This window comes from Simochromis diagramma, unplaced genomic scaffold (genome assembly GCF_900408965.1).
Source record: "Simochromis diagramma unplaced genomic scaffold, fSimDia1.1 OVJJ01000753.1, whole genome shotgun sequence".
Taxonomy (NCBI): Eukaryota; Metazoa; Chordata; class Actinopteri; order Cichliformes; family Cichlidae; genus Simochromis; species Simochromis diagramma.
This window is the reverse complement of record NW_024387523.1, coordinates 16,633,946-16,660,839: the sequence shown is the minus strand read 5'-3', so window position 1 is coordinate 16,660,839 and position 26,894 is coordinate 16,633,946. Positions and strand designations below refer to the sequence as shown.

The 26,894-nt window shown below is 41.3% G+C and overlaps 1 protein-coding gene across 2 annotated transcripts in view; it reads left to right on the top strand.

Moving 5' to 3' along the window:
- csmd2 (CUB and Sushi multiple domains 2) overlaps positions 1-26,894 on the top strand; it is a 261,451-nt gene that overhangs the window by 198,525 nt on the left and 36,032 nt on the right. For both annotated transcript variants that reach the window (XM_040021190.1, XM_040021191.1), the window contains 9 exons: positions 1,371-1,487; positions 2,487-2,696; positions 4,181-4,369; positions 15,067-15,244; positions 16,488-16,633; positions 16,727-16,807; positions 17,330-17,443; positions 24,631-24,819; positions 25,617-25,763. In XM_040021190.1, the coding sequence (XP_039877124.1) occupies positions 1,371-1,487; positions 2,487-2,696; positions 4,181-4,369; positions 15,067-15,244; positions 16,488-16,633; positions 16,727-16,807; positions 17,330-17,443; positions 24,631-24,819; positions 25,617-25,763 (1,371 nt within the window). The remainder of the gene's footprint in view (positions 1-1,370; positions 1,488-2,486; positions 2,697-4,180; positions 4,370-15,066; positions 15,245-16,487; positions 16,634-16,726; positions 16,808-17,329; positions 17,444-24,630; positions 24,820-25,616; positions 25,764-26,894) is intronic.

Sequence of the window (26,894 nt, the reverse complement as noted above, 5' to 3'; positions counted from 1 at the left end):
CAAGACAGCAAAAGAAAAGGTTATAGTCAATTGTTTGTCTTTTTGCTTGAGGCTGTGCACGCTTTTGCACTTTTAAAGTGAATTTATATTGCTACCTTGAAAGCTGAGCGAACACGCTGAAAGTAACTGCAAAAGCTCCTCTCTTTAAGTGTTTCCTGTCTGTTAGAACACCTTGACAAAGTGGTTCCACTTATTGGAGCAACCTACTATACCCTAATTAGTTCCAACTCACACCATGATTGGTTGAAGTCGGTGGGAGATTCATCGTGTTTACAGGCATCAGCAGTTTCCTGATTACCTCAGGCTTTCACTGCTACAGGATTACATTTAACCCTTCACTTGTTCCTTGCAGAGACACAATGATACATCACCTTGATTTTCTCTGTTTGACACATAGCCTGTTTGTCCCATTCATTTCTTAATCTTCCCCCCTATGTTTGCCTGTTTCCCCCTCCCAACAGTGCCTCTTTCATTCTTTTTCATTGAGTCAGCTAATTCTTTTACCACTAGCTGCAGTATACTTTCATCTCGGCGACATGATCTCTTGCTCTTTTCATCCTCTTTGATCTCATCACCTTTTTCCTCTAATTATTTCCGTGCATTTTTTTAAATCTCTTTTGAGACTTAGTCCTTGATTTCAATCAAAGAAATGCTTTTATTGAATCAGCGGTTTAACATAAAAGGAGGAAGATGAAGAACAGCAAAGTATACCATACTTGGCACTGCTAAATCACATATCTTGTGATTAATAAAAGTATGAGGTGGCTGTAGAGTTCATTGGTGGTTGAGATACCCTGTAACTCAAATTGCGATTACAAATACTGCCCTTGTAAAACTGGTTGCGCCACGCAGTTGCAAACCAGTTGGATGCAGGAGAATGTGTAATCTATGGACACAAAAAAGAAAGAAAGAAAAAAAAAAGTACTACCATGTGAACAAGGCAAAAAAACAAAACAAACAAAAGCCACCAAAAACAAAAAACAAAAGCCACCAAAAACAAAACAAACAAAAATAGAATAAAATAAATACATAAATAAAAGGGGGAGGCTGCATTGTGCACAGTTCTTTTTGGCTTGCTACAGATAGTGGGTGGCTTTAAAGAAAGAAAGAGAAATAAACCCAAACACAGATAAAAGCAGTATTACATCATACTTCAGTAAATGACAACCAGGTTTTGTAGTATTTACTTTGGGACCCTCTCAAACTGTATCTCAAGTGCTCTATGTGCAAGCACCTCATCACCTCTCTCACCCACATCCTTTTTTATGAATCTGACGACTGAGCAGATCATTGTTTTGTAAAATAGTTGTAATGTGGCTGAATCACTTTTTTGCGGATGCTAATGAAATGCTTTGTCTGGACTCTGCCAGCTCAGTGTGGTGGAATCCGGGAAGAGATGGAGGGCATGATTCTCAGTCCCGGTTTCCCTGGCAACTACCCTAGCAACAGTGACTGCACCTGGAGAATCTACCTGCCAGTTGGTTACGGTGAGAGACATGAGAGGCTCTTACAGCATGTCACGCTGGCATTTCTACACTAAAGAACCTTTAATTATGCAACTTGTAAGGCTGGACCGTGGAGTGACAGTGTTTGTACATGTACATGTCCGGAAGGCTCTCAAGAGGTAGTCTAAAATAAATGCAACTATCTGGAGCCTTAGACTAAAAATAGTGGGATAAACATTTTTGGGGAAGTTGGCCTTGATTAAATTGTGTTTCAAATATTGCTGAAATGTGTAGCATTACACACATACAATGCTATATTAGTTATGCTAGGTGTGGCTAACACTAATGGAGCTAGCACCATTAGCCCTTCTTTTAAGCGTGCTAGCTTCCAGAATGTTACACAGCCTAAATACGACTATTCTTTTCTACATGAAGGTATAATAGAACTGCATTGGTTCATACAGCTGTCATGACAACTTCTCAGGAATAATCCGCACTCATATTTCTGGTGCGGATAAGTGAGGGCAGCATTTAGCTACTTGCACAAAATAGGGGTGCTCTCATACTTTTTTTTAAGTAAGTATAAGAGCGCCACAATCTACTTTACCACATTTACCTTTTTGATTTCACGGATGAAATGTGCAACAGCAGTCTGGGAGCAGCCACCTGACAGCAGTCACCTTAACAAGCTGCTTCCTATTCACTCAAGTAGGTTTCTGATGTGACTAAGCTACAATACAAATCCTTGAGTACCAGCATGCGTAAATCAGCTCCCCTGTAAAAACAAAAATAAAGGACATTCAGTGTCATTTATTTTTGTCTTTTTTTTTTTAGGATTTTTGTTTATTTCTGGAATAATTGTAATCAATTGTTTTCGCCCCGTCCATTCACTCTTGTCAATTGAGTGCTACGGCTGAATTGCAACCATTTTCTGCACATAATAAGAAGCGGAATGACTCGCCTAATTTAGCTTTGATAGTATTTTTGGGAAGACAATGTAATTTTGTTTTTTAATGGCCATTATCCATTTCTTATAAACAGGAGCCCACATACAGTTCCTCAACTTTTCCACTGAAGCCAACCACGACTTCCTCGAGATACGCAATGGGCCCTTGGAAACAAGTGCTGTCATTGGCAGATTCAGCGGCCAGGATGTTCCCTCTTCCCTTCTCACCACCTCTCACGAGACCACGATTTATTTCCATAGTGACCATTCGCAGAACAAGCCTGGCTTCAGGTTTGAGTACCAGGGTAGGTATCCAAATGTGATGGCCTTTTAAAAGATCGGGAGACTAGAGGTGGGATATAATCTGAATTTTTGGATTATGTCTGAGAAAGCAGACTTATTATATGCTTTTAATATTAAAAATAACAACCAAAACCCATTGCAGAGCTGGGCCAGTATCAATATTCAGAGCTACTTTGTTCTGCACGTGTTACTCCAGCACCTGTGGCACTTTTAGGCTGCTTCAGTCCATTTTTCCTGTTACTGAAATGTGATTCAGCAGAGCAGTGCCGAATGCACGTATCAGAACTAATGCAGTATAAAGAATATCAGAGCTATTTTGCGTGAATTGAAGCAATTCCAAAATCAGTATAAGAGTGAAAGCCACAGTGATGAATTTCATCTTGCGGAAGGAAACGAATCAATCATTATCTTCAGGAGTGTTTACTTTTATTTCAGCAAGTACACTTAAGTACTATTAGTGTCGCTTCAGTGTGAAATTTATTCATGTAAAGCCATAACATTACTGAATTAGTGCTATAACTGACTCTGAAGAACTAATCAGCGCAGAGAGGCAGTGAATTCCCCGGATAAATAGCTGTATATAAAACTGCTGATCACTTCAAAGATTGCTTTAGCATGTGCCAATAAAAGGCTTCATTGCATATCTGCACGTCTGCAAGGAATAAATTCCCCCGGTCCGCAAATGCAACAGGCACACGAAGTTTGTGTTTTGTGATTCAGCAAACGAGCCAGCAAATCGAAAGGTAGCATTGTGCATTTACATAATTATGTGTACATTAGCATATAAATCAAGCATTATATTTGCAAATACCAGCCCTCCCCTCCCCTTTTTTGCAATATTTGCATGAGTTATCTCCTACAAAGAGAAGCTGTGATCCATAGAAATCAATTCCTTTAGTCATATTTATATTCGTGCTTTTCAAGGCTCACTGCTTGCCCTGGTTTTGTATCCAAAAGGAAAAAAAAATAGGAATAAGAAAAGTAAGAATTATTTACCCACGCTACCTCTGATGACTGCATCATACTCCTCTGGTACAAGTCAAACCTGCTTTAGGCATTTTTTTTTCCCTCCTCTGAAAACTCCTGTCTAAGAAGGCGGAGGGGGATGAGGAGGAGTGAGTGGGAGGTTGTGCCTAAGGAACAACAGACACATGATGAAGGGGAATTGAAAGTGGGAAATAAAAATAGAGGATCCTCCGCTATAACAGTGTTGTTGTCTGGAAGCTGAGTATTCACACATTAAGGCAAGTCTTTAGTGGTTTGATAGCTACTGTTAGCTAACTTCAGACAGTAAGAGAAAAACTATTTGAACATCCATGCGGGTAGCGTTCACAACCACAGCAATCATCAGAACAGTGAGCCTTTAGGAAACGTACTTTCCTGATCGACTTTGTTGATGTGAAAATAATATGATTCTCTGTTTAAGTTTCATAGCTGTATGAATGTATCTAGCTTTAATTGCAAATTTCTCTTCTTTTTCCCTTAGCTTATGAGTTACAGGAGTGCCCAGATCCAGAGCCTTTTCGCTACGGGGTGGTGGTGGGTGCTGGCTACAACGTGGGCCAGTCTATTTCCTTCGAGTGTCTGACCGGATATCAGCTGACGGGACATTCCATCCTCACCTGTGAGCACGGCACCACCCGCAACTGGGATCACCCTTTCCCTCGCTGTGAAGGTAAGTGATGCGAGCAAACAAGAGGACAGCTGTGCGTAGAACTAAACGAATAAAACGATAACTTGCTGTTAAAACTGTAACGTATTGAACTATTACATCATTAGAGCAAAGTGTGGCCATGGAGATAATGATTATCTATTATGAATAATGTAATTAAACTGAATTATTATCCCCTATTAATGAAGCAAAGCACTCCTCAGCGAAAAATCAATACCGCGCTAAAGAGAAGCGGAGACAAATAAAAGATGAATAAAAGAGAGGCTCTATTGAAAGGAAAAGTAATGGATGCTGTTCTTTCGCCTCGTCCTTGACCCACATTCTTGCGTCGATTATTCAATAAGGCCAGCAAAATTACAGAGAGAGGTGATGGCCGTGACACTGGAACTTTGAATGGGCGAGCAGGGAGATAAATGGGAGTGAAAGGAGGAGCAACCGAGTGAAAAGGCACCGGGAACGGGAGATAGAGTTTATTCTCGCACTCGTGCTATTTTCTTGTATGTGGGCTTTTTCATGAGTCACGTCCAGTTTGAAGCTGAAAGATTATTTCCAGGGACCTGAAAGAAAATTATACTTGCATGTGTGCGCGATATGCTTATTGTAGTATAATAGAATTCTTATTCTAATTATGTTAATGGGAAGAATTAGTATTGTTATTATTCAAATACTATTGCATTGTCCTATGATATCAGTACTTAGTATAAATGAACAGTTTATTTTTGTAATACTGATAGATAAAGCATTTAATATGCTTCATTTCATTCTGGCTTAATGCAGTATTTTCACTAATGAATACTACCCATTAAAATGCATATATGTAGTAATCTGTATGCATCCATGCACTCAGTACTTTGTGTATTCATGTGTACTCAAAGTGGGCATATGCTTGTATGTGAGGATATGTGTTTGAATAAGTCCTGACTGTTGCCGTATTTCACTTTTGCCCTGATGCTGTGGCCTGGTTTGTGGTCTGATGAAGAGGTTAGAGATACCTCTGTTTAATGGCATAAATGCACCTGTGAACTGAACCACACTAATGCCCAAATACATTCGGTTTAATGCTAAAACAGCAAGAGTTCAGCTATTAAAGCTGCAGACAGGTCATTCTAAAACACAGGGTTTGATAAGGAATGCTTCCTGTAGTCCCTGTTTGCTTCACATAAAGCGACAATAAAATAATAGAGCAATAAGCTTCTCCGTCTCAGGGTTGTGCGCAAACATGCAGATTGTGGTGACCGTGCGCGTGTTCTGCTCTTGTTGAATTTGTTGAACAAACACACGAGTGAGCGAAGAGAAGCCCGTGTTTTATAACCACTTCAATAATTGCAGGCTATTTATAGCATACTTGTGTAGTGCATACTTGTCGTGCAGACTCCGGATAACTGTCAGATGAAAACCCATCAGATGCAGAATCAATCCAGGACAAATCACTCAGTCCTGAAACCCCCAGACTACCAGACTCGTCTTCAGGGAGCGCATAGAGCAAATCCAATTCTGATTTATGTCCATAACTCTGTTCTTTCTCCCGTCCATGCTGAAGGTTAGCCCGGTATGCGTGGCAGTAGAGGCATAGCATATTGAAAAGTAATAACACGTAAAAAATACTCTTCTCAATGGGTATAAATGTTACTATTTAAATTTGACTTCTTTTTGTTATTTTGCCTGCACTAGCCCACTTTGCATTATTATCATGTCTCAGGACTAGATATTAACTAGATATTTGTGCTCTTGTTTGATCTCTTTGTTCTTTTTATTTAGATTGTTTTTTATTTTTATATGGTTGCAATAAGTAAAATAAATTCTATGAAAATGATATATGTATGTCAAATACTTGAGAAAAGCACCTTTTTCATTTTCCCCCTTTTGTTTTTAAAAAAAATTAAGTCTGCAAAATAGAAAAAAGGACTTCTGTTATTAGCATCTCTATTAGTACCACACTAGATAGTTATTATTACCATAAAGCACTTAGTAATCCTTTATTTCAGTTTCTATAACTGTTCCTTTAATATCCTTGCCATTGCCACCTATACTAATTTGTACATGAATTAAAAGCTTAGTATGCTTTGTCTCCATAACTACCCATTCTTCATTAATAGCACTGAAATAAGCTCAAACACAAGGCTGCTATTGCTACTAGGCAACAAGTTACTCTAGATTAAATCTAGCTTATTCTGGTCTTATTTATAACTGACCAGTAGTTTGACACTTATTAACCCACACATGTAGATGGATATAGAATAAATATAAATATAAATAAGGCTTTATTATGAACATGTTACAATAGTGCGAAAAGGACAGAAAAATATAAACAAAACAATAATCCTATTAAACTTATTCAATAGGCAAGGCAAGTTTATTTATATAGCACAATTCAACAACAAGGTGATTCAAAGTGTTTTACAGAGACATTAAAAACAAAAACAAATAAAAAGCATGATTTAAAATTGATTAAAAAACAAACAAACAAAAAAAACAGTAGATAATCAGAACAGTAGATAAAATCAGTAGTTAAAATTTAAGTTTTGAAATTTAAGCTTAAAAGTATAGATTTGGTGTTTTATTCAAATGCAGCTGAGAATAGGTGAGTCTTCAACCTGGATTTAAATAAACTGGGTGTTTCAGCTGTTCTGAGGCTTTCTGAGAGTTTGTTCCAGATATACAGTGGGGCAAAAAAGTATTTAGTCAGCCACCGATTGTGCAAGTTCCCCCACCTAAAATGATGACAGAGGTCAGTAATTTGCACCAGAGGTACACTTCAACTGTGAGAGACAGAATGTGAAAAAAAAATCCATGAATCCAACAGGTAGATTGTAAAGAATTTATTCGTAAATCAGGGTGGAAAATATATATTGGTCAATAACAAAAATACAACTCAATACTTTGTAACATAACCTTTGTTGGCAATAACAGAGGTCAAACGTTACTATAGGTCTTTACCCAGGTTTGCACACACAGTAGCTGGTATTTTGGCCCATTCCTCCATGCAGATCTTCTCGAGAGCAGTGATGTTTTGGGGCTGTCGCCGAGCAACACGGACTTTCAACTCCCACCACAGATTTTCTATGGGGTTGAGGTCTGGAGACTGGCTAGGCCACTCCAGGACTTTCAAATGCTTCTTACGGAGCCACTCCTTTGTTGCCCGGGCGGTGTGTTTTGCATCATTGTCATGTTGGAAGACCCAGCCTCGTTTCATCTTCAAAGTTCTCACTGATGGAAGGAGGTTTTGGCTCAAAATCTCACGATACATGGCCCCATTCATTCTGTCCTTAACACGGATCAGTCGTCCTGTCCCCTTGGCAGAAAAAACAGCCCCATAGCATGATGTTTCCACCCCCCATGCTTCACAGTAGGTATGGTGTTCTTGGGATGCAACTCAGTATTCTTCTTCCTCCAAACACGACGAGTTGAGTTTATACCAAAAAGTTCTACTTTGGTTTCATCTGACCACATGACATTCTCCCAATCCTCTGCTGTATCATCCATGTGCTCTCTGGCAAACTTCAGACGGGCCTGGACATGCACTGGCTCAGCAGCGGAACACGTCTGGCACTGCGGGATTTGATTCCCTGCCGTTGTAGTGTGTTACTGATGGTGACCTTTGTTACTTTGGTCCCAGCTCTCTGCAGGTCATTCACCAGGTCCCCCCGTGTGGTTCTGGGATCTTTGCTCACCGTTCTCATGATCATTTTGACCCCACGGGATGAGATCTTGCGTGGAGCCCCAGATCGAGGGGGATCATCAGTGGTCTTGTATGTCTTCCATTTCTGATGATTGCTCCCACAGTTGATTTTTTCACACCAAGCTGCTTGCCTATTGTAGATTCACTCTTCCCAGTCTGGTGCAGGTCTACAATACTTTTCCTGGTGTCCTTCGAAAGCTCTTTGGTCTTGGCCATGGCGGAGTTTGGAGTCTGACTGTTTGAGGCTGTGGACAGGTGTCTTTTATACAGATGATGAGTTCAAACAGGTGCAAAACTGGTGTTTATCTGTTCTGACGGCTTTCTGGGAGTTTGCTTCCAAGTATATGGAGCATTAAAAGCTGAATCAGCTCTCCGTGTCTGGTTAAAAAAACCGGATCCAGATGACCTGAGGGATCTGGAAAGGTTCATACTGGGTCAGGAGGTCACTGATTTATTTTGGTCCTAAACCATTCAGAGCTTTATAGACCAAGCATCAGAACTTTAAAGTCTATCCTCTGAGGACAGGCAGCCAGTGTAAAGACCTCAGAGCTGGACTGATGTGGTCTACTTTTTTGGTCTTAGTGAGGACTCGAGCAGCAGAGTTCTGAATGAGCTGTAGTTGTCTGACTGTTTTTTTTAGGTAGACCTGTAAAGATGCTGTTACAGTAATCAAGCCTGCTAAAGATGAATGCATGGACTAGTTTTTCCAGGTCCTGTTGAGACATCAGATCTTTTATCCTTGATATATTCTTGAGGTGATAGTAAGCTGATTTTGTTATTGTCTTAATGTGTTTTTCTAAGTTTAGGTCTGCATCCATCACTACACCCAAATTTCTCGCCTGGTTGGTGGTTTTTAGGTGTATAGATTGAAGTTCTCTGGTGACCTGTAATCGTTTTTCTTTGGCACCAAAGACTATTACTTCAGTTTTGTTTTTGTTTAGCTGGAGAAAATTGTGGCACGACCAGTCATTAATTTCCTCAATGCATTTACCAAGAGCCTGTACAGGGCCTCGGTCTCCTGGTGACATTGTGATATATATTTGTGTGTCATCTGCATAGCTATGATAGTTTATTTTGTTGTTCTTTATAATCTGTGCCAGTGGGAGCATGTAAATGTTAAACAGAAGGGGTCCCAAGATGGAACCTTGGGGAACTCCACATGTGATATTTGTCTGCTCAGATGTGAAGTTACCTATTGATACAAAGTATTTCCTGTTTTCTAAGTATGTTTTGAACCAGTTTAGTACAGTTCCTGAGAGACCTGTCCAGTTCTCCAGTCGTTTGAGTAATATGTTGTGGTCAACTGTATCAAATGCTGCACTGAGATCCAGTAAAACTAAGACTGACACTTTTCCACTGTCTGTATTCAGACATATGTCATTAAACACTATAGTCAGAGCAGTTTCAGTGCTGTGGTTCTGTCTAAAACCTGACTGGAAGGCATCATAGCAGTTATTCTGTTTTAAGAAGTAATTGAGCTGTTGAGAAACTGCTTTTTCAATGATCTTACTTAAAAATGGGAGATTTGAGATCGGCCTGTAGTTGTTCATTTGTGTCTTGTCAAGATTGTCCTTTTTCAGTATAGGTTTAATTACAGCAGTTTTTAGTGGTTCTGGAAACACACCTGACATTAAAGAAAAGTTGACGATCTGTAACAGGTCTGACTCTAAAGTCTTTGAGACCTTTTTGAAAAAACTTGTTGGCAGGACATCTAAACAGCAAGAGGAGGAGTTCAGTTGACCCAAGATGTCCTCCAGGTCTTTGCTGTTAATAGGGTGAAACTGTTTGATGGTGTTTAAACAGTTTTTCGGTGGACACAGTACATATCCTGAATCTGCTGTTGATGTACCAATTGCTTGTCTAATCTTTTGGATTTTTTCTGTGAAGAATTTGGCAAAGTCATTGCAGGCCATGGTCGACTGAAGTTCAGCTGCCACTGGCACAGGAGGGTTTGTTAGCCTGTCAACTGTAGGAAATAAGACCCGAGCATTATGACTGTTTTTGGTGATGATGTCAGAGAAGTAGGACCTCCTTGCACTCCTCAGTTGTAAATTATAATTGTGAAGTTTCTCTTTATAGATGTCATAATGAACCTGGAGGTTTGTTTTCTCCATCTGCGCTCAGCTTTCCTACACTCTCTTTTTTCATTTTTCACTAGTTTGGAGTTTCTCCATGGAGACTTTTTCCTTCCAAAGATAACCTTCACCTTAATGGGAGCAATAGTGTCCATTACATTTAACATTTTAGCATTGAAGCTATTGACGAGCTCATTGACTGAACCTCTGGACAGGTCAGGTGTTAATGGGAAGACCTGGTTAAAGATCTCACTACTGTATTCGGCTATACACTGTTTTGTGATCACTGCTGTTGATATATTTGTGTGGGCTGAAATTTTACTTTCAAAGAAAACGCAGTAATGATCAGACAGGCCCACATCAGACACAGTAACCTTTGAAATGCTCAGGCCCTTGGGGATCAGTAGGTCAAGAGTGTGTCCTCTATTATGTGTGGCCTCTGTTACATGCTGAGTCAGCCCAAAGTTGCCCAGAGTGTTACTCAGGTCTTTAGTCCCTTTGTCCTGAGGGTTGTCCACATGGATGTTAAAATCCCCAACAATAATTACACAGTCTAAATCAACACAGATCACAGACAGCAGTTCACTGAGATCATTAAAAAAGTCTGTGCAGTATTTGGGAGGCCTGTAAACATTAAGAAACACAACTTTGGATGGGGCCTTCAGCTGTAAAGCCACATAGACTGAAAACTTCCAGGAGATAGCTGCTTACATTGAAATGATTCATTAAATAAGACAGCACCCCCCCCCCCCTTCCTCTCCTGCTCACCCTGGCCTCACTGATAAAACTGTAGTTAGGAGGGGGAATAAACAGTAGGAAAAAGCACAAACTTCTCCCCTCCTACCTTAAATTCTACATTTTGCTACATATATATTTGGTTCCATAACCCCAGTAACATGCCAAAACATATGCATATTTAAAGAAATAGATGCACATGCACATATACAGTGGGGCAAAAAAGTATTTAGTCAGCCACCGATTGTGCAAGTTCCCCCACTTAAAATGATGACAGAGGTCAGTAATTTGCACCAGAGGTACACTTCAACTGTGAGAGACAGAATGTGAAAAAAAAATCCATGAATCCACATGGTAGGATTTGTAAAGAATTTATTCGTAAATTAGGGTGGAAAATAAGTATTTGGTCACCTCAAACAAGGAAAATCTCTGGCTCTCACAGACCTGTAACGTCTTCTGTAAGAAGCTTTTCTGTCCCCCACTCGTTAACTGTATGAATGGCACCTGTTTGAACTCATCATCTGTATAAAAGACACCTGTCCACAGCCTCAAACAGTCAGACTCCAAACTCCGCCATGGCCAAGACCAAAGAGCTTTCGAAGGACACCAGGAAAAGTATTGTAGACCTGCACCAGACTGGGAAGAGTGAATCTACAATAGGCAAGCAGCTTGGTGTGAAAAAATCAACTGTGGGAGCAGTCATCATAAAATGGAAGACATACAAGACCACTGATAATCTCCCACGATCTGGGGCTCCACGCAAGATCTCATCCCGTGGGGTCAAAATGATCATGAGAACGGTGAGCAAAGATCCCAGAACCACACGGGGGGACCTGGTGAATGACCTGCAGAGAGCTGGGACCAAAATAACGAAGGTCACCATCAGTAACACACTACAACGGCAGGGAATCAAATCCCGCAGTGCCAGACGTGTTCCGCTGCTGAAGCCAGTGCATGTCCAGGCCCGTCTGAAGTTTGCCAGAGAGCACATGGATGATACAGCAGAGGATTGGGAGAATGTCATGTGGTCAGATGAAACCAAAGTAGAACTTTTTGGTATAAACTCAACTCGTCGTGTTTGGAGGAAGAAGAATACTGAGTTGCATCCCAAGAACACCATACCTACTGTGAAGCATGGGGGTGGAAACATCATGCTATGGGGCTGTTTTTCTGCCAAGGGGACAGGACGACTGATCCGTGTTAAGGACAGAATGAATAGGGCCATGTATCGTGAGATTTTGAGCCAAAACCTCCTTCCATCAGTGAGAACTTTGAAGATGAAACGAGGCTGGGTCTTCCAACATGACAGTGATCCAAAACACACCGCCCGGGCAACAAAGGAGTGGCTCCGTAAGAAGCATTTGAAAGTCCTGGAGTGGCCTAGCCAGTCTCTAGACCTCAACCCCATAGAAAATCTGTGGCGGAAGTTGAAAGTCCGTGTTGCTCGGCGACAGCCCCAAAACATCACTGCTCTCGAGAAGATCTGCATGGAGGAATGGGCCAAAATACCAGCTACTGTGTGTGCAAACCTGGTAAAGACCTATAGTAAACGTTTGACCTCTGTTATTGCCAACAAAGGTTATGTTACAAAGTATTGAGTTGTATTTTTGTTATTGACCAAATACTTATTTTCCACCCTGATTTACGAATAAATTCTTTACAAATCCTACCATGTGGATTCATGGATTTTTTTTTTCACATTCTGTCTCTCACAGTTGAAGTGTACCTCTGGTGCAAATTACTGACCTCTGTCATCATTTTAGGTGGGGGGACCTTGCACAATCGGTGGCTGACTAAATACTTTTTTGCCCCACTGTACACACATATACATAAACATGTATACACACACATACACTTAAATGCATGCATAGACATGCACAAATCAAATCCTTTCTTCCCCCCCCCCGTGCCTTGGAAAAACCATATTTTGTTGTTTTTTTTAAACTGGCTCATGCAGGGACACTTTATTCTGAGGTTGGTTCCTTTGCACACCTTGTGAATCTATTACTGCTGCAATTAACAGACCTTTTTCTTAAATGAACATATTAAAAAAATAACTGGAGGTCTGTTGAGATACACAAGGCCAGGTCGAACCATTGCCTCAATAAGTGACTTTAGGCATTTTCAAATTTGTCTCTCAGCAGACTAAGTGCTATAATAATGCTTTAAACTTCTATATTATTATGACCCAACAGCTTTCTAGCTGGTAAAGGATCCTGTCAATTCTCATCTGTGTAGGTTAACATGTGTGAATGTTGTAATAAATTAATAATGTCCAAGGCCTCGCTTTAGATGGACTAACATTTTTGGAGTTAAAAAGATTTCATTTAGACTCATTTGGACACAATTAATTTGTTTGATTTGGTATTAAGACTGACATGAGGAGTTCCAACGTGAAGTTTTGGCGCTAATACTTGACAAATGTGCTGCTGTTTTCTGTTTTTTAAGAGATAGTCGACTGAATTTTTCTCTTCTGTTCACGCCTGTTCAACTCTACAAGCAAACATATACTCTTCTTCACACAAGTCTTAAGTAGCTTTACAGTCAATGCGTCAACCGGAGGTGCAACTCCATAGAGTGTCTGGGGTTTAATCAATAGGCCTGATCGATAGCTCATTTAACAGGTGATGCAGCAGCAGAAGGGCCTCTCCGCTACAGGAATACAATTGGCAGTTTTATAACGTGAACACGCGGCTCACAACGTATAACCTGAAAGACAAACGCAAGGATAAAACATGCAAGGGTGTGTCCTCAAGCTGAAAACCTCTTCTGGGTTGATTCCTGCACTACTGCGATTACTACGCTCTCTAAATTTCTGTGCCCCACCACAGTGAATATGAGGTTTCCATTTGCCCACCAGCAGGATTGTTCGGATCCCTTTGAAGGGATATTTAAAATATATCTATGGATGGCATAATTTGAGGCCAGTTACAGGGATGTGTTTGCAGATAACAGTCATTTAAAATCACTGGCTGGTCTGTGACCATAATGAGATCCCCTGCTAGTAACGTAATAAGTGCAGCCACAAGTGGTAATGCTCCTAACTAGCATGTTGGAAAAATGGTTCTAATGTCTTGCAGCCTTAATGGAAACCGCTAAATTCATGCATTTGAACTTTGTTAAGTTTCTGGAATCATGGAAGCATAATATTTAACTGTTCTGCAAAGGATTAATACATATACAAACTAGAGGTTGCAGGAAGTGACGTATACAGAATAAGGTGGTTAATGATTAAAGTTTGTGCACATGAAAGCTTAAGAAGATATTTAAAGAAGAACTGGAAATGTTTCAATAGAAATCTAGGTTTAAACGGGAATTCATTATTACTAGATCAGAAAGTGAATGGTGTTTTAAAAGTGTTTTAGGTGTTTTAGTCTTTTAAAAAAAAGAGTAAGTGAGATAGAGAGTGTTCAGATTGCGCAGTGCTGCGTGATTGTGTTTTCTGCTTTGGGCTTGGTAGATTTAATACACATCAAAACAACAAAATTACTGGCAGAAATAATATGGCTTTTTTCAGGAAGCTGGAGTTGACTAGATATATTTTTATGTAATGCTGAGCTGTGGTTAGAAATTCCTGGGGACTGTGAAGGATTTGTTCATTTCCAAAGCAAATGAAGACATTTATGTGATGCAATGAATAGTGGTTGAGTGTGATTTACTGTTTGTGATTGTGCAGTTGGCTTTTTTTGTTGTTGTTGTTTTTTCCTCAAGGGTATCAGACATGTATCGATGTGTGGGGTTCTAGTGTTGCCAGATCAGATCAGTGTACACGCACTTGTAACCTTTTCCTGTCACTCAGAGTTTGCACACTCACACATATCTACCCCTTCTACACTTGCTGTACATATATACACACAAACACACACACACACCTCAAAAGCCTCGTCCACATGAAACCCTCGCCTCATCTCCATACTCCCTCTCTACTGCCCCAATGGGAAAGGGTTGAGGCCTTATCTTAGCAAAACACTCCATCCAAGTCCCCACTTACTAACAGGCTTTACTGGCTAATCTTTAGCTCAGACAAGCGCCTGGGCACCAGTCGAAAAGTGAAGGAGAGTGGGAAAGAGACACTGAGCAGAGAAGCAGGAGGAGAGAGGGATGAAAAACTATTTTTTCGCTGATTGTGCCTGAATTATGTATCAACCCTAATGTATCTGTCCTGCCTATATAAAATATACACTTTCCCTGTCTTCACCGCCCTCTCTCAGTGCCTTGTGGTGGGAACATCACATCAGACAATGGAACCATCTTTTCCCCGGGTTACCCTGAGGAGTATCCAAGCTCAGCTGACTGCTCCTGGCTGATTACTGTGGCTCCTGGATTTGGCATCAAACTCAACTTCTCCCTCCTTCAAGTTCATGGGCCACATGACTTCATTACTGTCTGGTAAGAAATGACAGCGTAACAGGCTCCAGATATGCAGAAATAGTTTCAATGAGACAATGCGGACAGTTTGTTATTTTGAGGAAAGCAGTATTAAACTTCACCATCGTCTCAAAAAATTCTCAAGAACTTGTTATCAGACTTTCTTAAATCTTTGATTATTTGTTGTTTTTGTCTTTTAATACGATGTCTTAAATACACTTTTGCCTTTGTGCTTGACTGAGCATCAGTGGGTAAAGCTTCCTTTCATCACCTCCATAATACATGGTTAAAATTGCCATATGTGGCACCAAAGCCAGGTTTTTGCATACATGATGTTTGCCAGTTCTAGTTGATCCTCCAAAGCTTCCAAAGGTCCCAGCTCTCAGTGAGACAGGAGGTCTGACTGCCAGCCAACCTGGCAACATGACCACATGAAAGATCCACATGGTTTTCTGGTGACATCTACGTTTAACTGTTTGCACTACTCATAGAAATTTGTTTGAGGCTTTTTTAGACCATCGATAATTTAAGTCAACATGGCTAAAGCGAGCCAAAATGTCCACTTTCTATCGTATTGTTTCTCATCTATAAATGGTCCCCGCTGTGCTGATCTTTCCCAGCTAGTTCCTACAGAGCCAAGATGGGGGACTATCTTGTTCCCCATTTTCCAGCTACCACCGCTGTGTATCTATCCACTGAACTACTGAGCCAAGGAAATGGGCCCCTTAATGGCGGCTTGGCTAGAGTGCTGTCAGGCAGCAGTCCCTAGCCAGCCGTTTCCAGAGCTGCTTGTAATCTCCCATGCCCAGTCTGACAGCCAAAGACAGATGGTTTTTAAGCTGAATGGTTGTGGCAGGAATCTGGGAGCTGGCTTAATCGGCCATGCCCACACCAGGGGACTGCCAAGGCTGGGCCACAGCTTCCAGAGACACTCCCTTTGGATAGCTGTTAGCAGGAGCACCACAGTCGAGACCTGTCACTCCACGCTTACTGTATCTCTAAATTCTACCTTATTTTAACATAATCATCCAAAACAGGCGAGGGGTAATCTCTTTGGGTTTGTTGAAGTGTGAGCAGCTTGATTATACTCTTCTGAAGCTGCTTGACAATAATCTGGCATGTGGCTTAGTAGTTTGTTTGCATCACACACCCTTAAGGTTCTTTATGGCTCTTATACAAGTGAGCTCTGGAGCATAGACTGGTGTTTCCAGCGTATTGTTGTTTTTGCATTTATGGTTGACTTGCAACATTCCTCCATTTTTAGGGATGGTCCACAAGAAACAGCCAGGAAACTAGGTGTGTTTACTGATGGAGAGCCCAACGACCCACCCAGCAGCACATCCAATCAGGTGCTGATACGGTTCCGTAGTAATACAGAGAAGGGTGGACTCTTTCGTATCAGCTATCAAGGTTTGTACATGGTGTGGATCTAGCTTTGTTTCTAGCTCTTGATTTACATATATTCTTTGTTTAACTCCTTTCATGTCTTTGATGCACTCACAGCTTACAGACTACAGTACTGCCTCCCTCCCTCCATCATTCCTAATGCTGAGATTCTGATGGCAAGCAAGGAATTTAAAATTGGTAGGTGGAAATGCTGTCACAATAAGACCCATGCACTTAAACACAACGGCACTGACACTTCTGCCTTTTTGTATTTAATGTTGTTCCCATGCAGATTTGCAGAACCGTAGCATTTTGAAGCATTCATGAAGCTTCTAACTTTGGCTGTTTTTATTGCCTAGGTTCGCTGAATACACAGTCCATTCAGACACACCTCAAATGCATCACCTAGGGCAGGTGATCTCATTCCCTTTGAAGACAACAGAGATGAATTCCTGTTTCTGTATTTGTGTAGCTATTTGACCTTTATTATTCAGAGGCATAAAAGTAGCAACACTGACATAGTGTCTGTAGGATCCCATGGGGATTTTTGTGTCCACAGATTCATCCCAGTTTTCACTGAAACACATGACTGATGATAACTTCTGTATTGTTATAGAATCCTTTATAAGGAGCACTTTTTACATGTATCATAACAGTTAATGCTACTGCTTCTGACCTTGACCTTGACTGTTGCTCTCCTTTGTCCGTCACTGTTTTCAGGTGATATAGTGCGCTACCGATGTCTCCCAGGATACCAATTAAGTGGAAACAGCATCCTGACCTGTCGGCTAGGTACACATTTGGAATTTGAGGGCCCTCCACCCTCATGTGATGGTAAGTGTTTGTTTACAACTTGAAAACATCCTGGAGTACCATTGATATATCCCTGGATATCCTAGCTTTGAGCACACTTGTACACATCAAACAAGGGTTGGGAGGTGATTTTTGTGACGTATACAACACTGAGTTGGACACAGTACGGTGATGGGTTGTGAAGGATCTTGCAGAAGGCTAAAGCACCTTAACTAGTGTGCCCTACATCAAATTTGCCAATGTTCATAAGGTTGAGTCATCAAGGGGCCACCACTGAGATCAGCTGGTCTACTGGGATTTTACCTCATGGCCTAAATATAAACTCACTGGCCACTTCATTAGGTATTACTGTTTAACTGCTCATTAGGACAAATATTTGATCACATGGTAGCATCTCATTGCATTTAGGGATGTAGACATAGTGAGGACAACCTGCAAAAATTCAATCCGAGCTTCAGAATGGGGATGAACGGTCATTTTAGAGATTTTGAATGTGGCATGGATTTGTTTCAGAAATTGTTGATATACTGGAGAAAATGCCTTACCAGAGGTCAGACTGTTTCGAGCTGATAATAACAACATGGAAAAATCACTGACTGGTCTGATGAGTCATGATCTCTGCTGCAACTTTTGGATAGTGGGGTCAGAAAACAGGATAAAGAACACGAAAGCACAGATCCATCCTCTGTTGTATTAAGAGTTCAGTTTGATGGTGAAGGTGTATTCGTTTTGGCAACATTTTCTTGACAATTTGGGCTTCTGTATGGCAGTTGTTTAATGCCCCTGCCTACCGCAGTACTGTTGCTGACTATGGCCATCCTTTTATGACCTCTTCTGGCTGCTTCTAGCATCATAACATGCCATGCCACAAAAGGCAAATAATCTTACACTGATTTTTTAACATGACATCGAGTTCAGTGTACTCAAGTGGCCTCCACAGTCACTAGATCTCAGTCAGATCCAATAGAGCACCTTTGGGATGTGGTGGGAGGGGAGATTCATATCATGAATGTCCAGCTGACAAATCTGCATTAACTGTGTGACGCTATCATGTATCATGTACCAAAATCTCTGAGAAATGTTTCAAGCACCAAGAAAAATAGGGTCTAACCTTAGGAATAACTTACAGTATTCCAAAGTAATCCTATCTGCCTGTACCATTTTTATCCTCTCCTACATTTAAGCTGATCAAATAGCATCAAGCACATGGTGTAAAAAACACACATTCTAAGTGCACCAGCACAGAAACAGCAGGGCCAGTCTGAATATGAACACACAAAATGTTTAAGCACCAAATGCAGTGATGTGGTTTGTTTACATAATATATGTCTTAAGATGCATCGAACCATTTTCGAGTCTGATGAATCATAATGTTTTATATGTAGCACAAGTCAACACTGCCTTCATCCTCCAAGAGGGACTGTATGAGTTTATTTTCAGCAGTGTTATGTATCCCTTAGCTCTAATCATGGACTGATGACTCAAACATGGAGCTTCGCCTCTTTTCTTGCTCCTGCGGGTACCCTTTTTTGCCTGTAGTCAGGGAGCGACAGCCAGATATCAGCTTGGTACCATTTCCCATCTCGGCGGATGATGCTTGGCTCCCGTGAGGCCGAGCGCGGCTGCTGTGGCGCTCTCTACATGCTGAGATATCGTCCTCCCAGAGGAATGCAGCACCCACCGCACGCGCTATAACATTGTAATGCTGCACGTTGTGCACGCCACTTTTCCTCGGGGCGAGAGTCTGGGTGCATAAAGGGGTTTGTGCTTCACAGTATCATAAAAGCGTATCTTTCATTTTCTTTCTTTCTTTATTGGAAATGTGTGTCTCGTTTAAGAATGCTTCGTGTGTCCCGTTCTGTTTGTGGGTTAGGTGGTGGGCGAGAGGGAGGTTTAGGCGAAGTTTGATAAATGCAACTAATTTAGTGTACTAAATAGGAAAAATATGCAAAGCTCTCAGCATGAGGTGAAAAAGGAGAGAGATACAAAAAAGAATTAGACGAAAGCAAGAGGGTAATGAAAGGGGAAGAGGAACTATGTGTAGGCTAATAATGGAGATGTGGAAAGTGCTTAGGACACCCAGTGAGAGGCAGAATGGAGAATACCGAAAGTGTCAAAAAGCGAGAGGAACAAGGCAGTCCCTTGTATGTATGTTCCCTGGATTTATTTGCCACCCATTTTTACCCCACAGACAGATATTTGCACCTCTATATGTGCAAGAATAAGCCTACAGTGTTTACAATCATGGAACATTGGCAGATGGTTGCCCCTCCCTAAACCTCGTTCTGCTGAAGGGTTCTTCCTGTTAAAAGGATTTTTTTTCTTCCCACAATCGCTAAGTGATTGCTCAAAGGGGTCATCTAATTGTTGGAGTTTTCTCTGTGTTGTTGTAGGCTCTTTAACTTATAATATAAAGTACTTTGAGCCGACTGTTGTTGTGATTTGGCGCTAAATAAATAAAATTGAATCAAACTAATGCATAAAATCCAGTAATTTTTCAGTGCGTTTTAATATAGGTTCAGTTGCAAAATTCCCTTCAACAATTTGTTTCCCTTTGTGCTGACTAATGTACTGAGAACAGACAACCCACCTCCTGCTCCCCTTTTCTCCAGCTTTTATTAGCTTTTTTTAGGGAGCTGAAAGCAGAGAAAAAAGTTAAAAGATGATGCTCGAATGAGAGGGAGAGAGAAGAGGGTCAAAAGATAAACCGATAGGAAGAGAGCAGTTTGAGTATAACTGTGGATACGCTGGAAAAAGCCAAAAAACTGGCCTGGAAAAGATGGAGGAGAAATTGCTAAATGAGCAGAAGGGTAGTGAGTAAGTGAGAGTGGGGCTGGAGTTTAAAAGCAAGGCGAGAAAGGGAGACAGGGAGAGACTTAGTTGGAGGGCAGTGAAGAGACGAAGAGCAACAGCTCATTGAAATGCAGGGGACATGCCGGCTGCAGCTGCACCTATCAAATCACCACTTCTAGCTCTGACAAGCAAAACCCTCCCTGCACATTTAGCAGCCCTCACTCCCCGCACACAAACACACACCGAGTCGCTGTATACGTATACTGTATGCACCTCCACGCCGGTCTAGCTGGTGTCTGGGTTACGCAGCGTTGGATGTTGTCATTCTGTGACAGTCTTCCAAGAGTGCAGCCCTGGAACCACAGCCGGGTCTGCAGTGTTCCTTGCCCCCTCGGCGCCAGCATCCTCTCTCATCCTCTGCATTCCCCTCCTCCCTCACTCGACACTCACTTCTCTCCCATGACTCACTAACATCAGACTTATGTTCTTACATAACACATGTAGCCTTTGTTCCCCAGACTTTCTTTGTCATTGTCTGAGGCTGCTTGAAAACAGAGCGCCGTGCATTCCCACACACTTTATAACACACAGGTGTCTGTCAATACCCAGATCTATCTGTCTCTACCTTCCCAAAAACCTGTCATACAGGCAGAGAAATAAAACCTACCATCATAAATATGTAAACACTGACACACAGTAACTTTAGTTTTCTAGCTGTTTAATTCAGAGAACAGTTGCCAGTCATCCAGATGGGTATTTGCTGCCATCGGAGCAACCGGTGGCTTGGTTCAGCATTTGATTTCCCTTCTATTTGATTACACTGGGTTGTATTGGACCCACGGCCCTTAACTACATTTGCTGTCTGCAGAGACCACAGGGAGTTCAGGCATCACACACACAAAGCTGCAGCATCAGTACAAAGTGTTGCTTGAATTCATTAATGAAAACACAATGAGCTCTGATGAGTCCAAATCCCTGTGTTTATCCCCCAGACAGATTTCTGGTTAAAACCTGCATAATAATCCATCACATTACTTTCCCAGCTAGTTACAGTAGCTTTCTTCATCCCTGTCCCCTTTTGTTTTTCTCGCCTCTTCATTTATCTCTCTTCCGCTCAGCGTACTCCGATTTTTTTCCCCTCTCTCTCTGCCCCTGTCTTCTTTTGTTAGAATGGATTACAGCTTCCCCCTTCGTTTCCCATCTTCATTGTCATCCCTGACTTCTAAGAGTTGTTAGGCCCTGATCCACATTAATACTTATGTTGTGGCCCTTCCTATTCATTCATCTCGTTATCAGACCTCGGCTTATGCTAATTAAAAGCCATCTCAACGGCAATGCAGCAGTTCAAGCTTGATACATATAGTAGATTTATGTATAGGGGCAGTTTGATTGGGAAGATATTTGCAAACTTTGAACAGTTTCCCCACAAACAGAAGGGACGCTTCACAGAACGCTGTCCCTGCTGCCTGTTTATTCCGCTCCTCGTCTCATTAAAGTGAGATTTCATTTTGAGCTCTATCTGCGTTGATCTCACCTTGTGTGTCGAAGCACCCCCCCCCCCACACACTTTTTTTTTCTTTTTCTTTTTTCCAGCTGTCAGATTTGTCCCCTAATACCCTTTTGTTTACAGCCAGAGTGATGCTTCATTTCAAAGTGGATTAGTTTAATAAGTAGCAGCCTATAGATAAGCGCCCCTGCCCATCTCTTTCCATCAGCTCCGAGACAAGCTGAAGGGAGTTTTGAAGACACATCCAGGCTTTCTGAAAGGTCACTGACAACACATATCTCATCCTCGGAGAATTGATCATTTAATGAACTTCACTCTTAGATTTTATATGCCACTTCCAGGTGCAATCACTTCCACTATCGCTGACGGATTTAAACCTTTTCGACTCATATCCACTGAGGGGCTTGACGTTGTAAATGATTTTTGCAGACTTGGGGAATGTCTTCTCGGAATTTAGGATCATAGGTGATTAATGTTGCTTTACTTCCAGAAGTCGATGCCAGAAGTGGTACTTTGCCAGGCTATTTTCTTTTTTCTTTTTTTTTTTTTTAGACAAAACTGCTGTTTTTGGTTGATGAAGAACACTGACAAATATTAATTGTTTGTTTGGAAGCATTATACTTAGGGAAATGTAGCAAATGCAACAAATGGTTACATTTGACAGAAAATAATTCTTACATGCCAGCTTACCTGACATTATCCGAAATTTCCTGAGGGAATAAATCCCATCTAGCTGACACGCCAACCCCAGTAAAACAAACGGGAAGAATTATTTGCAGATGCTGTTTAAACCAAGGCTTTCTGCCATATTTTTATGCAAATTTCATAATCTTTTTCCCCTATGAACACAGAGAAGATGATGAACAAACCAAGGCATGCACAACTGTTCATTCACACACACAGGCTCACCTATTTACAAGTTAATAGTCGCTTCACATTGCTCAACAAAAGAGGCACACAGCTTGAGCTCCAGTCAGAGAATTCAGGATTTCTCAGCTGTTGTGAAGGACCTCAAAGTGCCAAGTGCTTCCTTTGCCCTAAGGTAAAACAGTGCTTGGGTATTAAAATTGCAGCACACGGCAGATACTTTATACCCCAAGCAAAGTTTTCTGCCACATTTGTTTGACAAACACAAATGCTTGCAAAAAATCTATGTGCATGCAGAGAGAGCACCTGGTCGAGTAAGTGCTGTTTTAAGCGGTTTGTCAGTACATTTTTATGTATGTGTGTGTTTTTAATGATTTCTCCAATGAAAGAATTTAAAGCCTTTGGCGTGTAACAGCTTAAATGTACTCTTTTTTTATTGCTATTAGTTGGAATGGATGTATTCATAATTTCAACAGGACTTAAACTGTTGGGTTGCACGTCTTTTGTCCTGTCTCCCTCCCTTCATCTCCGGGCTCGGCAGATGGCTGCCTCTCCCTGAGCCTGTTCTCTCCTGTTAAAAGGAGGTTTTTCCTTCTCGCAGTCACCAAATGCTTGCTTTTAGAGGCTCGTCTAACTGTTGGGCTTTTCTTTCTATTGTTTTAGGGCCTTTACCTTACAATATAAAGCACCTTGAGATCACGTTGTTATATGGTGCCGTATAAATAGCAATGAATTGAGTCTAAGGAGGTTGGAAAGAAAATGATTGGACTTCTTTGAGGTTTTCTTGAAGATGTTGCACCTCTCATCCATAAGGCTTCCTCAGTTCTAAAATCAAAAGGTGGAGAGTCATCTTGCATCAGCTGACTTGATAGGGTCACATTATAGGATTGGGCAAGCCCTCACAGTGGTTTCACCCGAAACCTCTGGAGGTAATGACCTTCGCATTTTTTCCCATCTTGGCTCATGTGATGACACACATGATTAATAGTGGCTCAATGACCTTTCTAAGGGACAACCTCTGCTAAGGTTTATTCATGGGATTACCATGACTTGGATGACTTGAATTCAGTGCAATTTAAATTGAGTTGCAGCAGGGCTTCTGTGTTAAAACAGTTAAAAACTGTTAGGTATGGCAAAATTTGTTCTTAGATAATTTTCTATGGAAACTATTGAAAGCTGTAATGACAGCAGTAGAAAAATCATTTTTTATTGTTTGTGTGCAACTACAGAGATTTTTTTTTAGCTTTGTTGAAAGTGTTATTACACATCAGCTTCATCTTCTCTATGCATATAGACACAGTGAAGACAAGTAGTATTTAAACAAACAGTGTAGCTGTTGCATTGTGTCGCCATAACAGCATGTTGCATCCTTTCATTTTGCAGCTTGTTTATGGGGCTGCAGTGTGCATGCAGACATCTCTGTCAGATTAAAAGGTTGGCTTTACAGCACTGCAGCAAAAACACAACAGACAGGAGCGCTGCGTGCTGTCTGATAATATGGAATGAAACCACTAGAAAATGTCAAAGGATGTTGTGGAGACGTCCTGCAAGAATGCAAATGACAGAGGGAGAAAATGAGATGAGCGGATGGATGAGGTCCGCCCAGACGTGCCTCTTCAAAAAGGCGCTTTGAGGCAGATGTGAGCGTTAACCACCGAGTTAGCATCACATCTGTCGCACACTCACAATGGGAAAAGAAGACGGAATACGCTAATGGCAAGTCAGTAATATTATATAACGTATAAGCCGTTTGCTGGAGTGACTTAGCATGGACAGCTTTGTTTCCCCGTGACAGCATCAGGACCAGAATGACAATTAGCTTAGCTATGCTTTTAGTCACATTGAGTTGCCCTCCAGCAACAGTATGGCTCTAACCAATCCAATTTGTGTTTCAAGGTAAATTGATTCCACTAAAACAATTGAACAATCGCTGAATGTGATGCGCAATTATGAAACGACAATACAGGAACAGATCATCATTCCTGTAGGTCACAATAATAGATTTACGTTTTGTCTCTCTGCTGTTTCTTTCTGTCAACAGTGACGTGTCCCATGAACGAGATACTCACAGCCTCCACGGGCGTCATCATGAGTCAGTCGCCCGGCAACGGTTTTCCCCACTTTGAGTCCTGCTCCTGGGTGGTTAAGGTAGAACCCGGCTACAACATCACTTTCACTATCGAACACTTCCAGACCAGCCGTCAGTTCGATGAGCTTGAAATCTTTGATGGTGAGTGACTGCATCTGTTAAGACAGAGAACTTGTGTTCATCAGTGCTAACATAAACGACAGTGTTTATCTGTTTGTACCTGTTTGGTTTATACCATTACATTTCCTAGTCGTTTTCTTGGTCTGGATTACCAGCTGGACTCCCTGTGACATCTCCTTTCACATATCCCCTGGCAAAAAGAGTCATTTTCACAGATATCTGCAATTAAAGGTTAAAATAAGCCAGAAGGCTAAATCCACTATTCCCAACAAAGCTCTCTGCCACTGGTAACAGAAAATCAAACGTAGGCTCCCTTTTATGGTGACAGAACATCTACATCTGCCTTGTACATTTGCATGTGATTAGAGGTACAGTCAGCATCTCTGCCAGGCTGCTCTGAGAAAGTGGTGATCGTATACACTGGTGATGCTGATTAGTGCTTTTTATCTTCTGCCGAGTGTAGAGGAACAGACATTTGCTAACCTTGGGGCTGCCAAGCCAATTATGGACTGAAGTCTTATTTTTTTCCCCATCATTAGAAGATTAGGAAATTGTGATATTTTTCAAACTTCTGTGCTTCTGTTTGGATAAAGATAAATTCTGTGCAAATATATATATATATATACATGTATATAAATTATGTGTCCTCATTACATTTTTTTTTTTTTACTTTTGACTAGAATATACTTTACAGAATTTATCTCACATTTATAGAACATAAAAGCTTAGATAAAAACCGTGCCTTTTTAGTAGTCTTGTGATTTTTACAGCTGGATGCCTCTCAAATCATCATTCCCCTCACCCATGTCTTCATCCAGGCCCATCCAGACAGAGTCCTCTCCTAATCACACTAAGTGGTAACTATTCCAGTCCGCTCAGCATCACCAGTTCCAGTAACAAAGTCTACCTGCACTGGTCCTTCGATCACACTACCAGCCACAAAGGCTTCCGCATACGCTACTCAGGTGAGTCTAAAGCAGCGATTTGCTAGCATGGGGTGCATGGCTTCTTTAGAAATCTAATTTCTCTAAAGTTTTCAAGTCTTTATGAAATTCAAGGCCAACACCGAAATGCTTAAAATGTGTGGAATGGCAGACATTGACCGCTTCATATGTACACTGGGGAATATTAACTTGATAATTCTGGACCTCGTTTGTAAATTCAGTCTCTTCAGTGGTGCGTTCGGTTTACTCTCTAAAGGAGACCAATATTTGGACTGCCAACTGCAGCTGAGATGGCTAGAAATATCAGCCATCTCTATGACAACCTAGTGGGGGTGGTAGGCATCTGCAACACTTGGGAATTAGTAAACGCTGTGTCTTGTATTGCCTATTATTCCCCTGTTTTGTCCTGCTCCTGTGAAGGATCTGTTGGTATACGACACCTGCATAACTCGCTGTGAATTATGACTGTGTAAATATTTAAAAGGCTCCCTCCGTTCTGTATCAACACCACTCAGCCAGATTGACTAATCGTCTCTCTCCCCTCCTCTCAGCGGAGCTTTCTGTCTCCCCAACCGGATGTTCTGCCCTATTTTTCTTTTGCCTCGTTTAATATCTTTTTCCTAAGCACTGATGGATTTTGCTGTAGCGGGTTAAGCCACAGACTGAGGTCTGTCTGAGAACCCAAGAGTTGCCTCGGTCTGTATGGAATCACCTTTTGTGGTATCTTAGTAGGAAGGAAGAAACAGATAGGACTGTGTTCAGCTATGCTCCTCATCAATCCATCTTTTCTCTGAAGGGGAAGGTATTCCATTCCATTACTTCCTGTTTTTACTCTCCATCCAAGACTTCCCTCACTGTTTCACTCCATTCATCTTCTCCGTGGATTCAATTAACTTACAGTGAGCCCGACTCTGTCGGCAGCTGCAGGGTTGATTGCAAAAAGACAAACTGTATAACAGGGCAAGTAGAAATGAACACAGAAGAAGGGCAAATGAGCTAGACCCAGATAGAAGTAAAGAACTGAACTAAAGGGTGGCTCAGAAGCCGCCAGTCACAGTGACTGACAGGAAAAGGCCTTGCAGAGGAACATATACAGTACCTTTGCAGGGTATTTAATTTGGGTTTGCATGTCTTCTTTTTCTTATCTGTGTA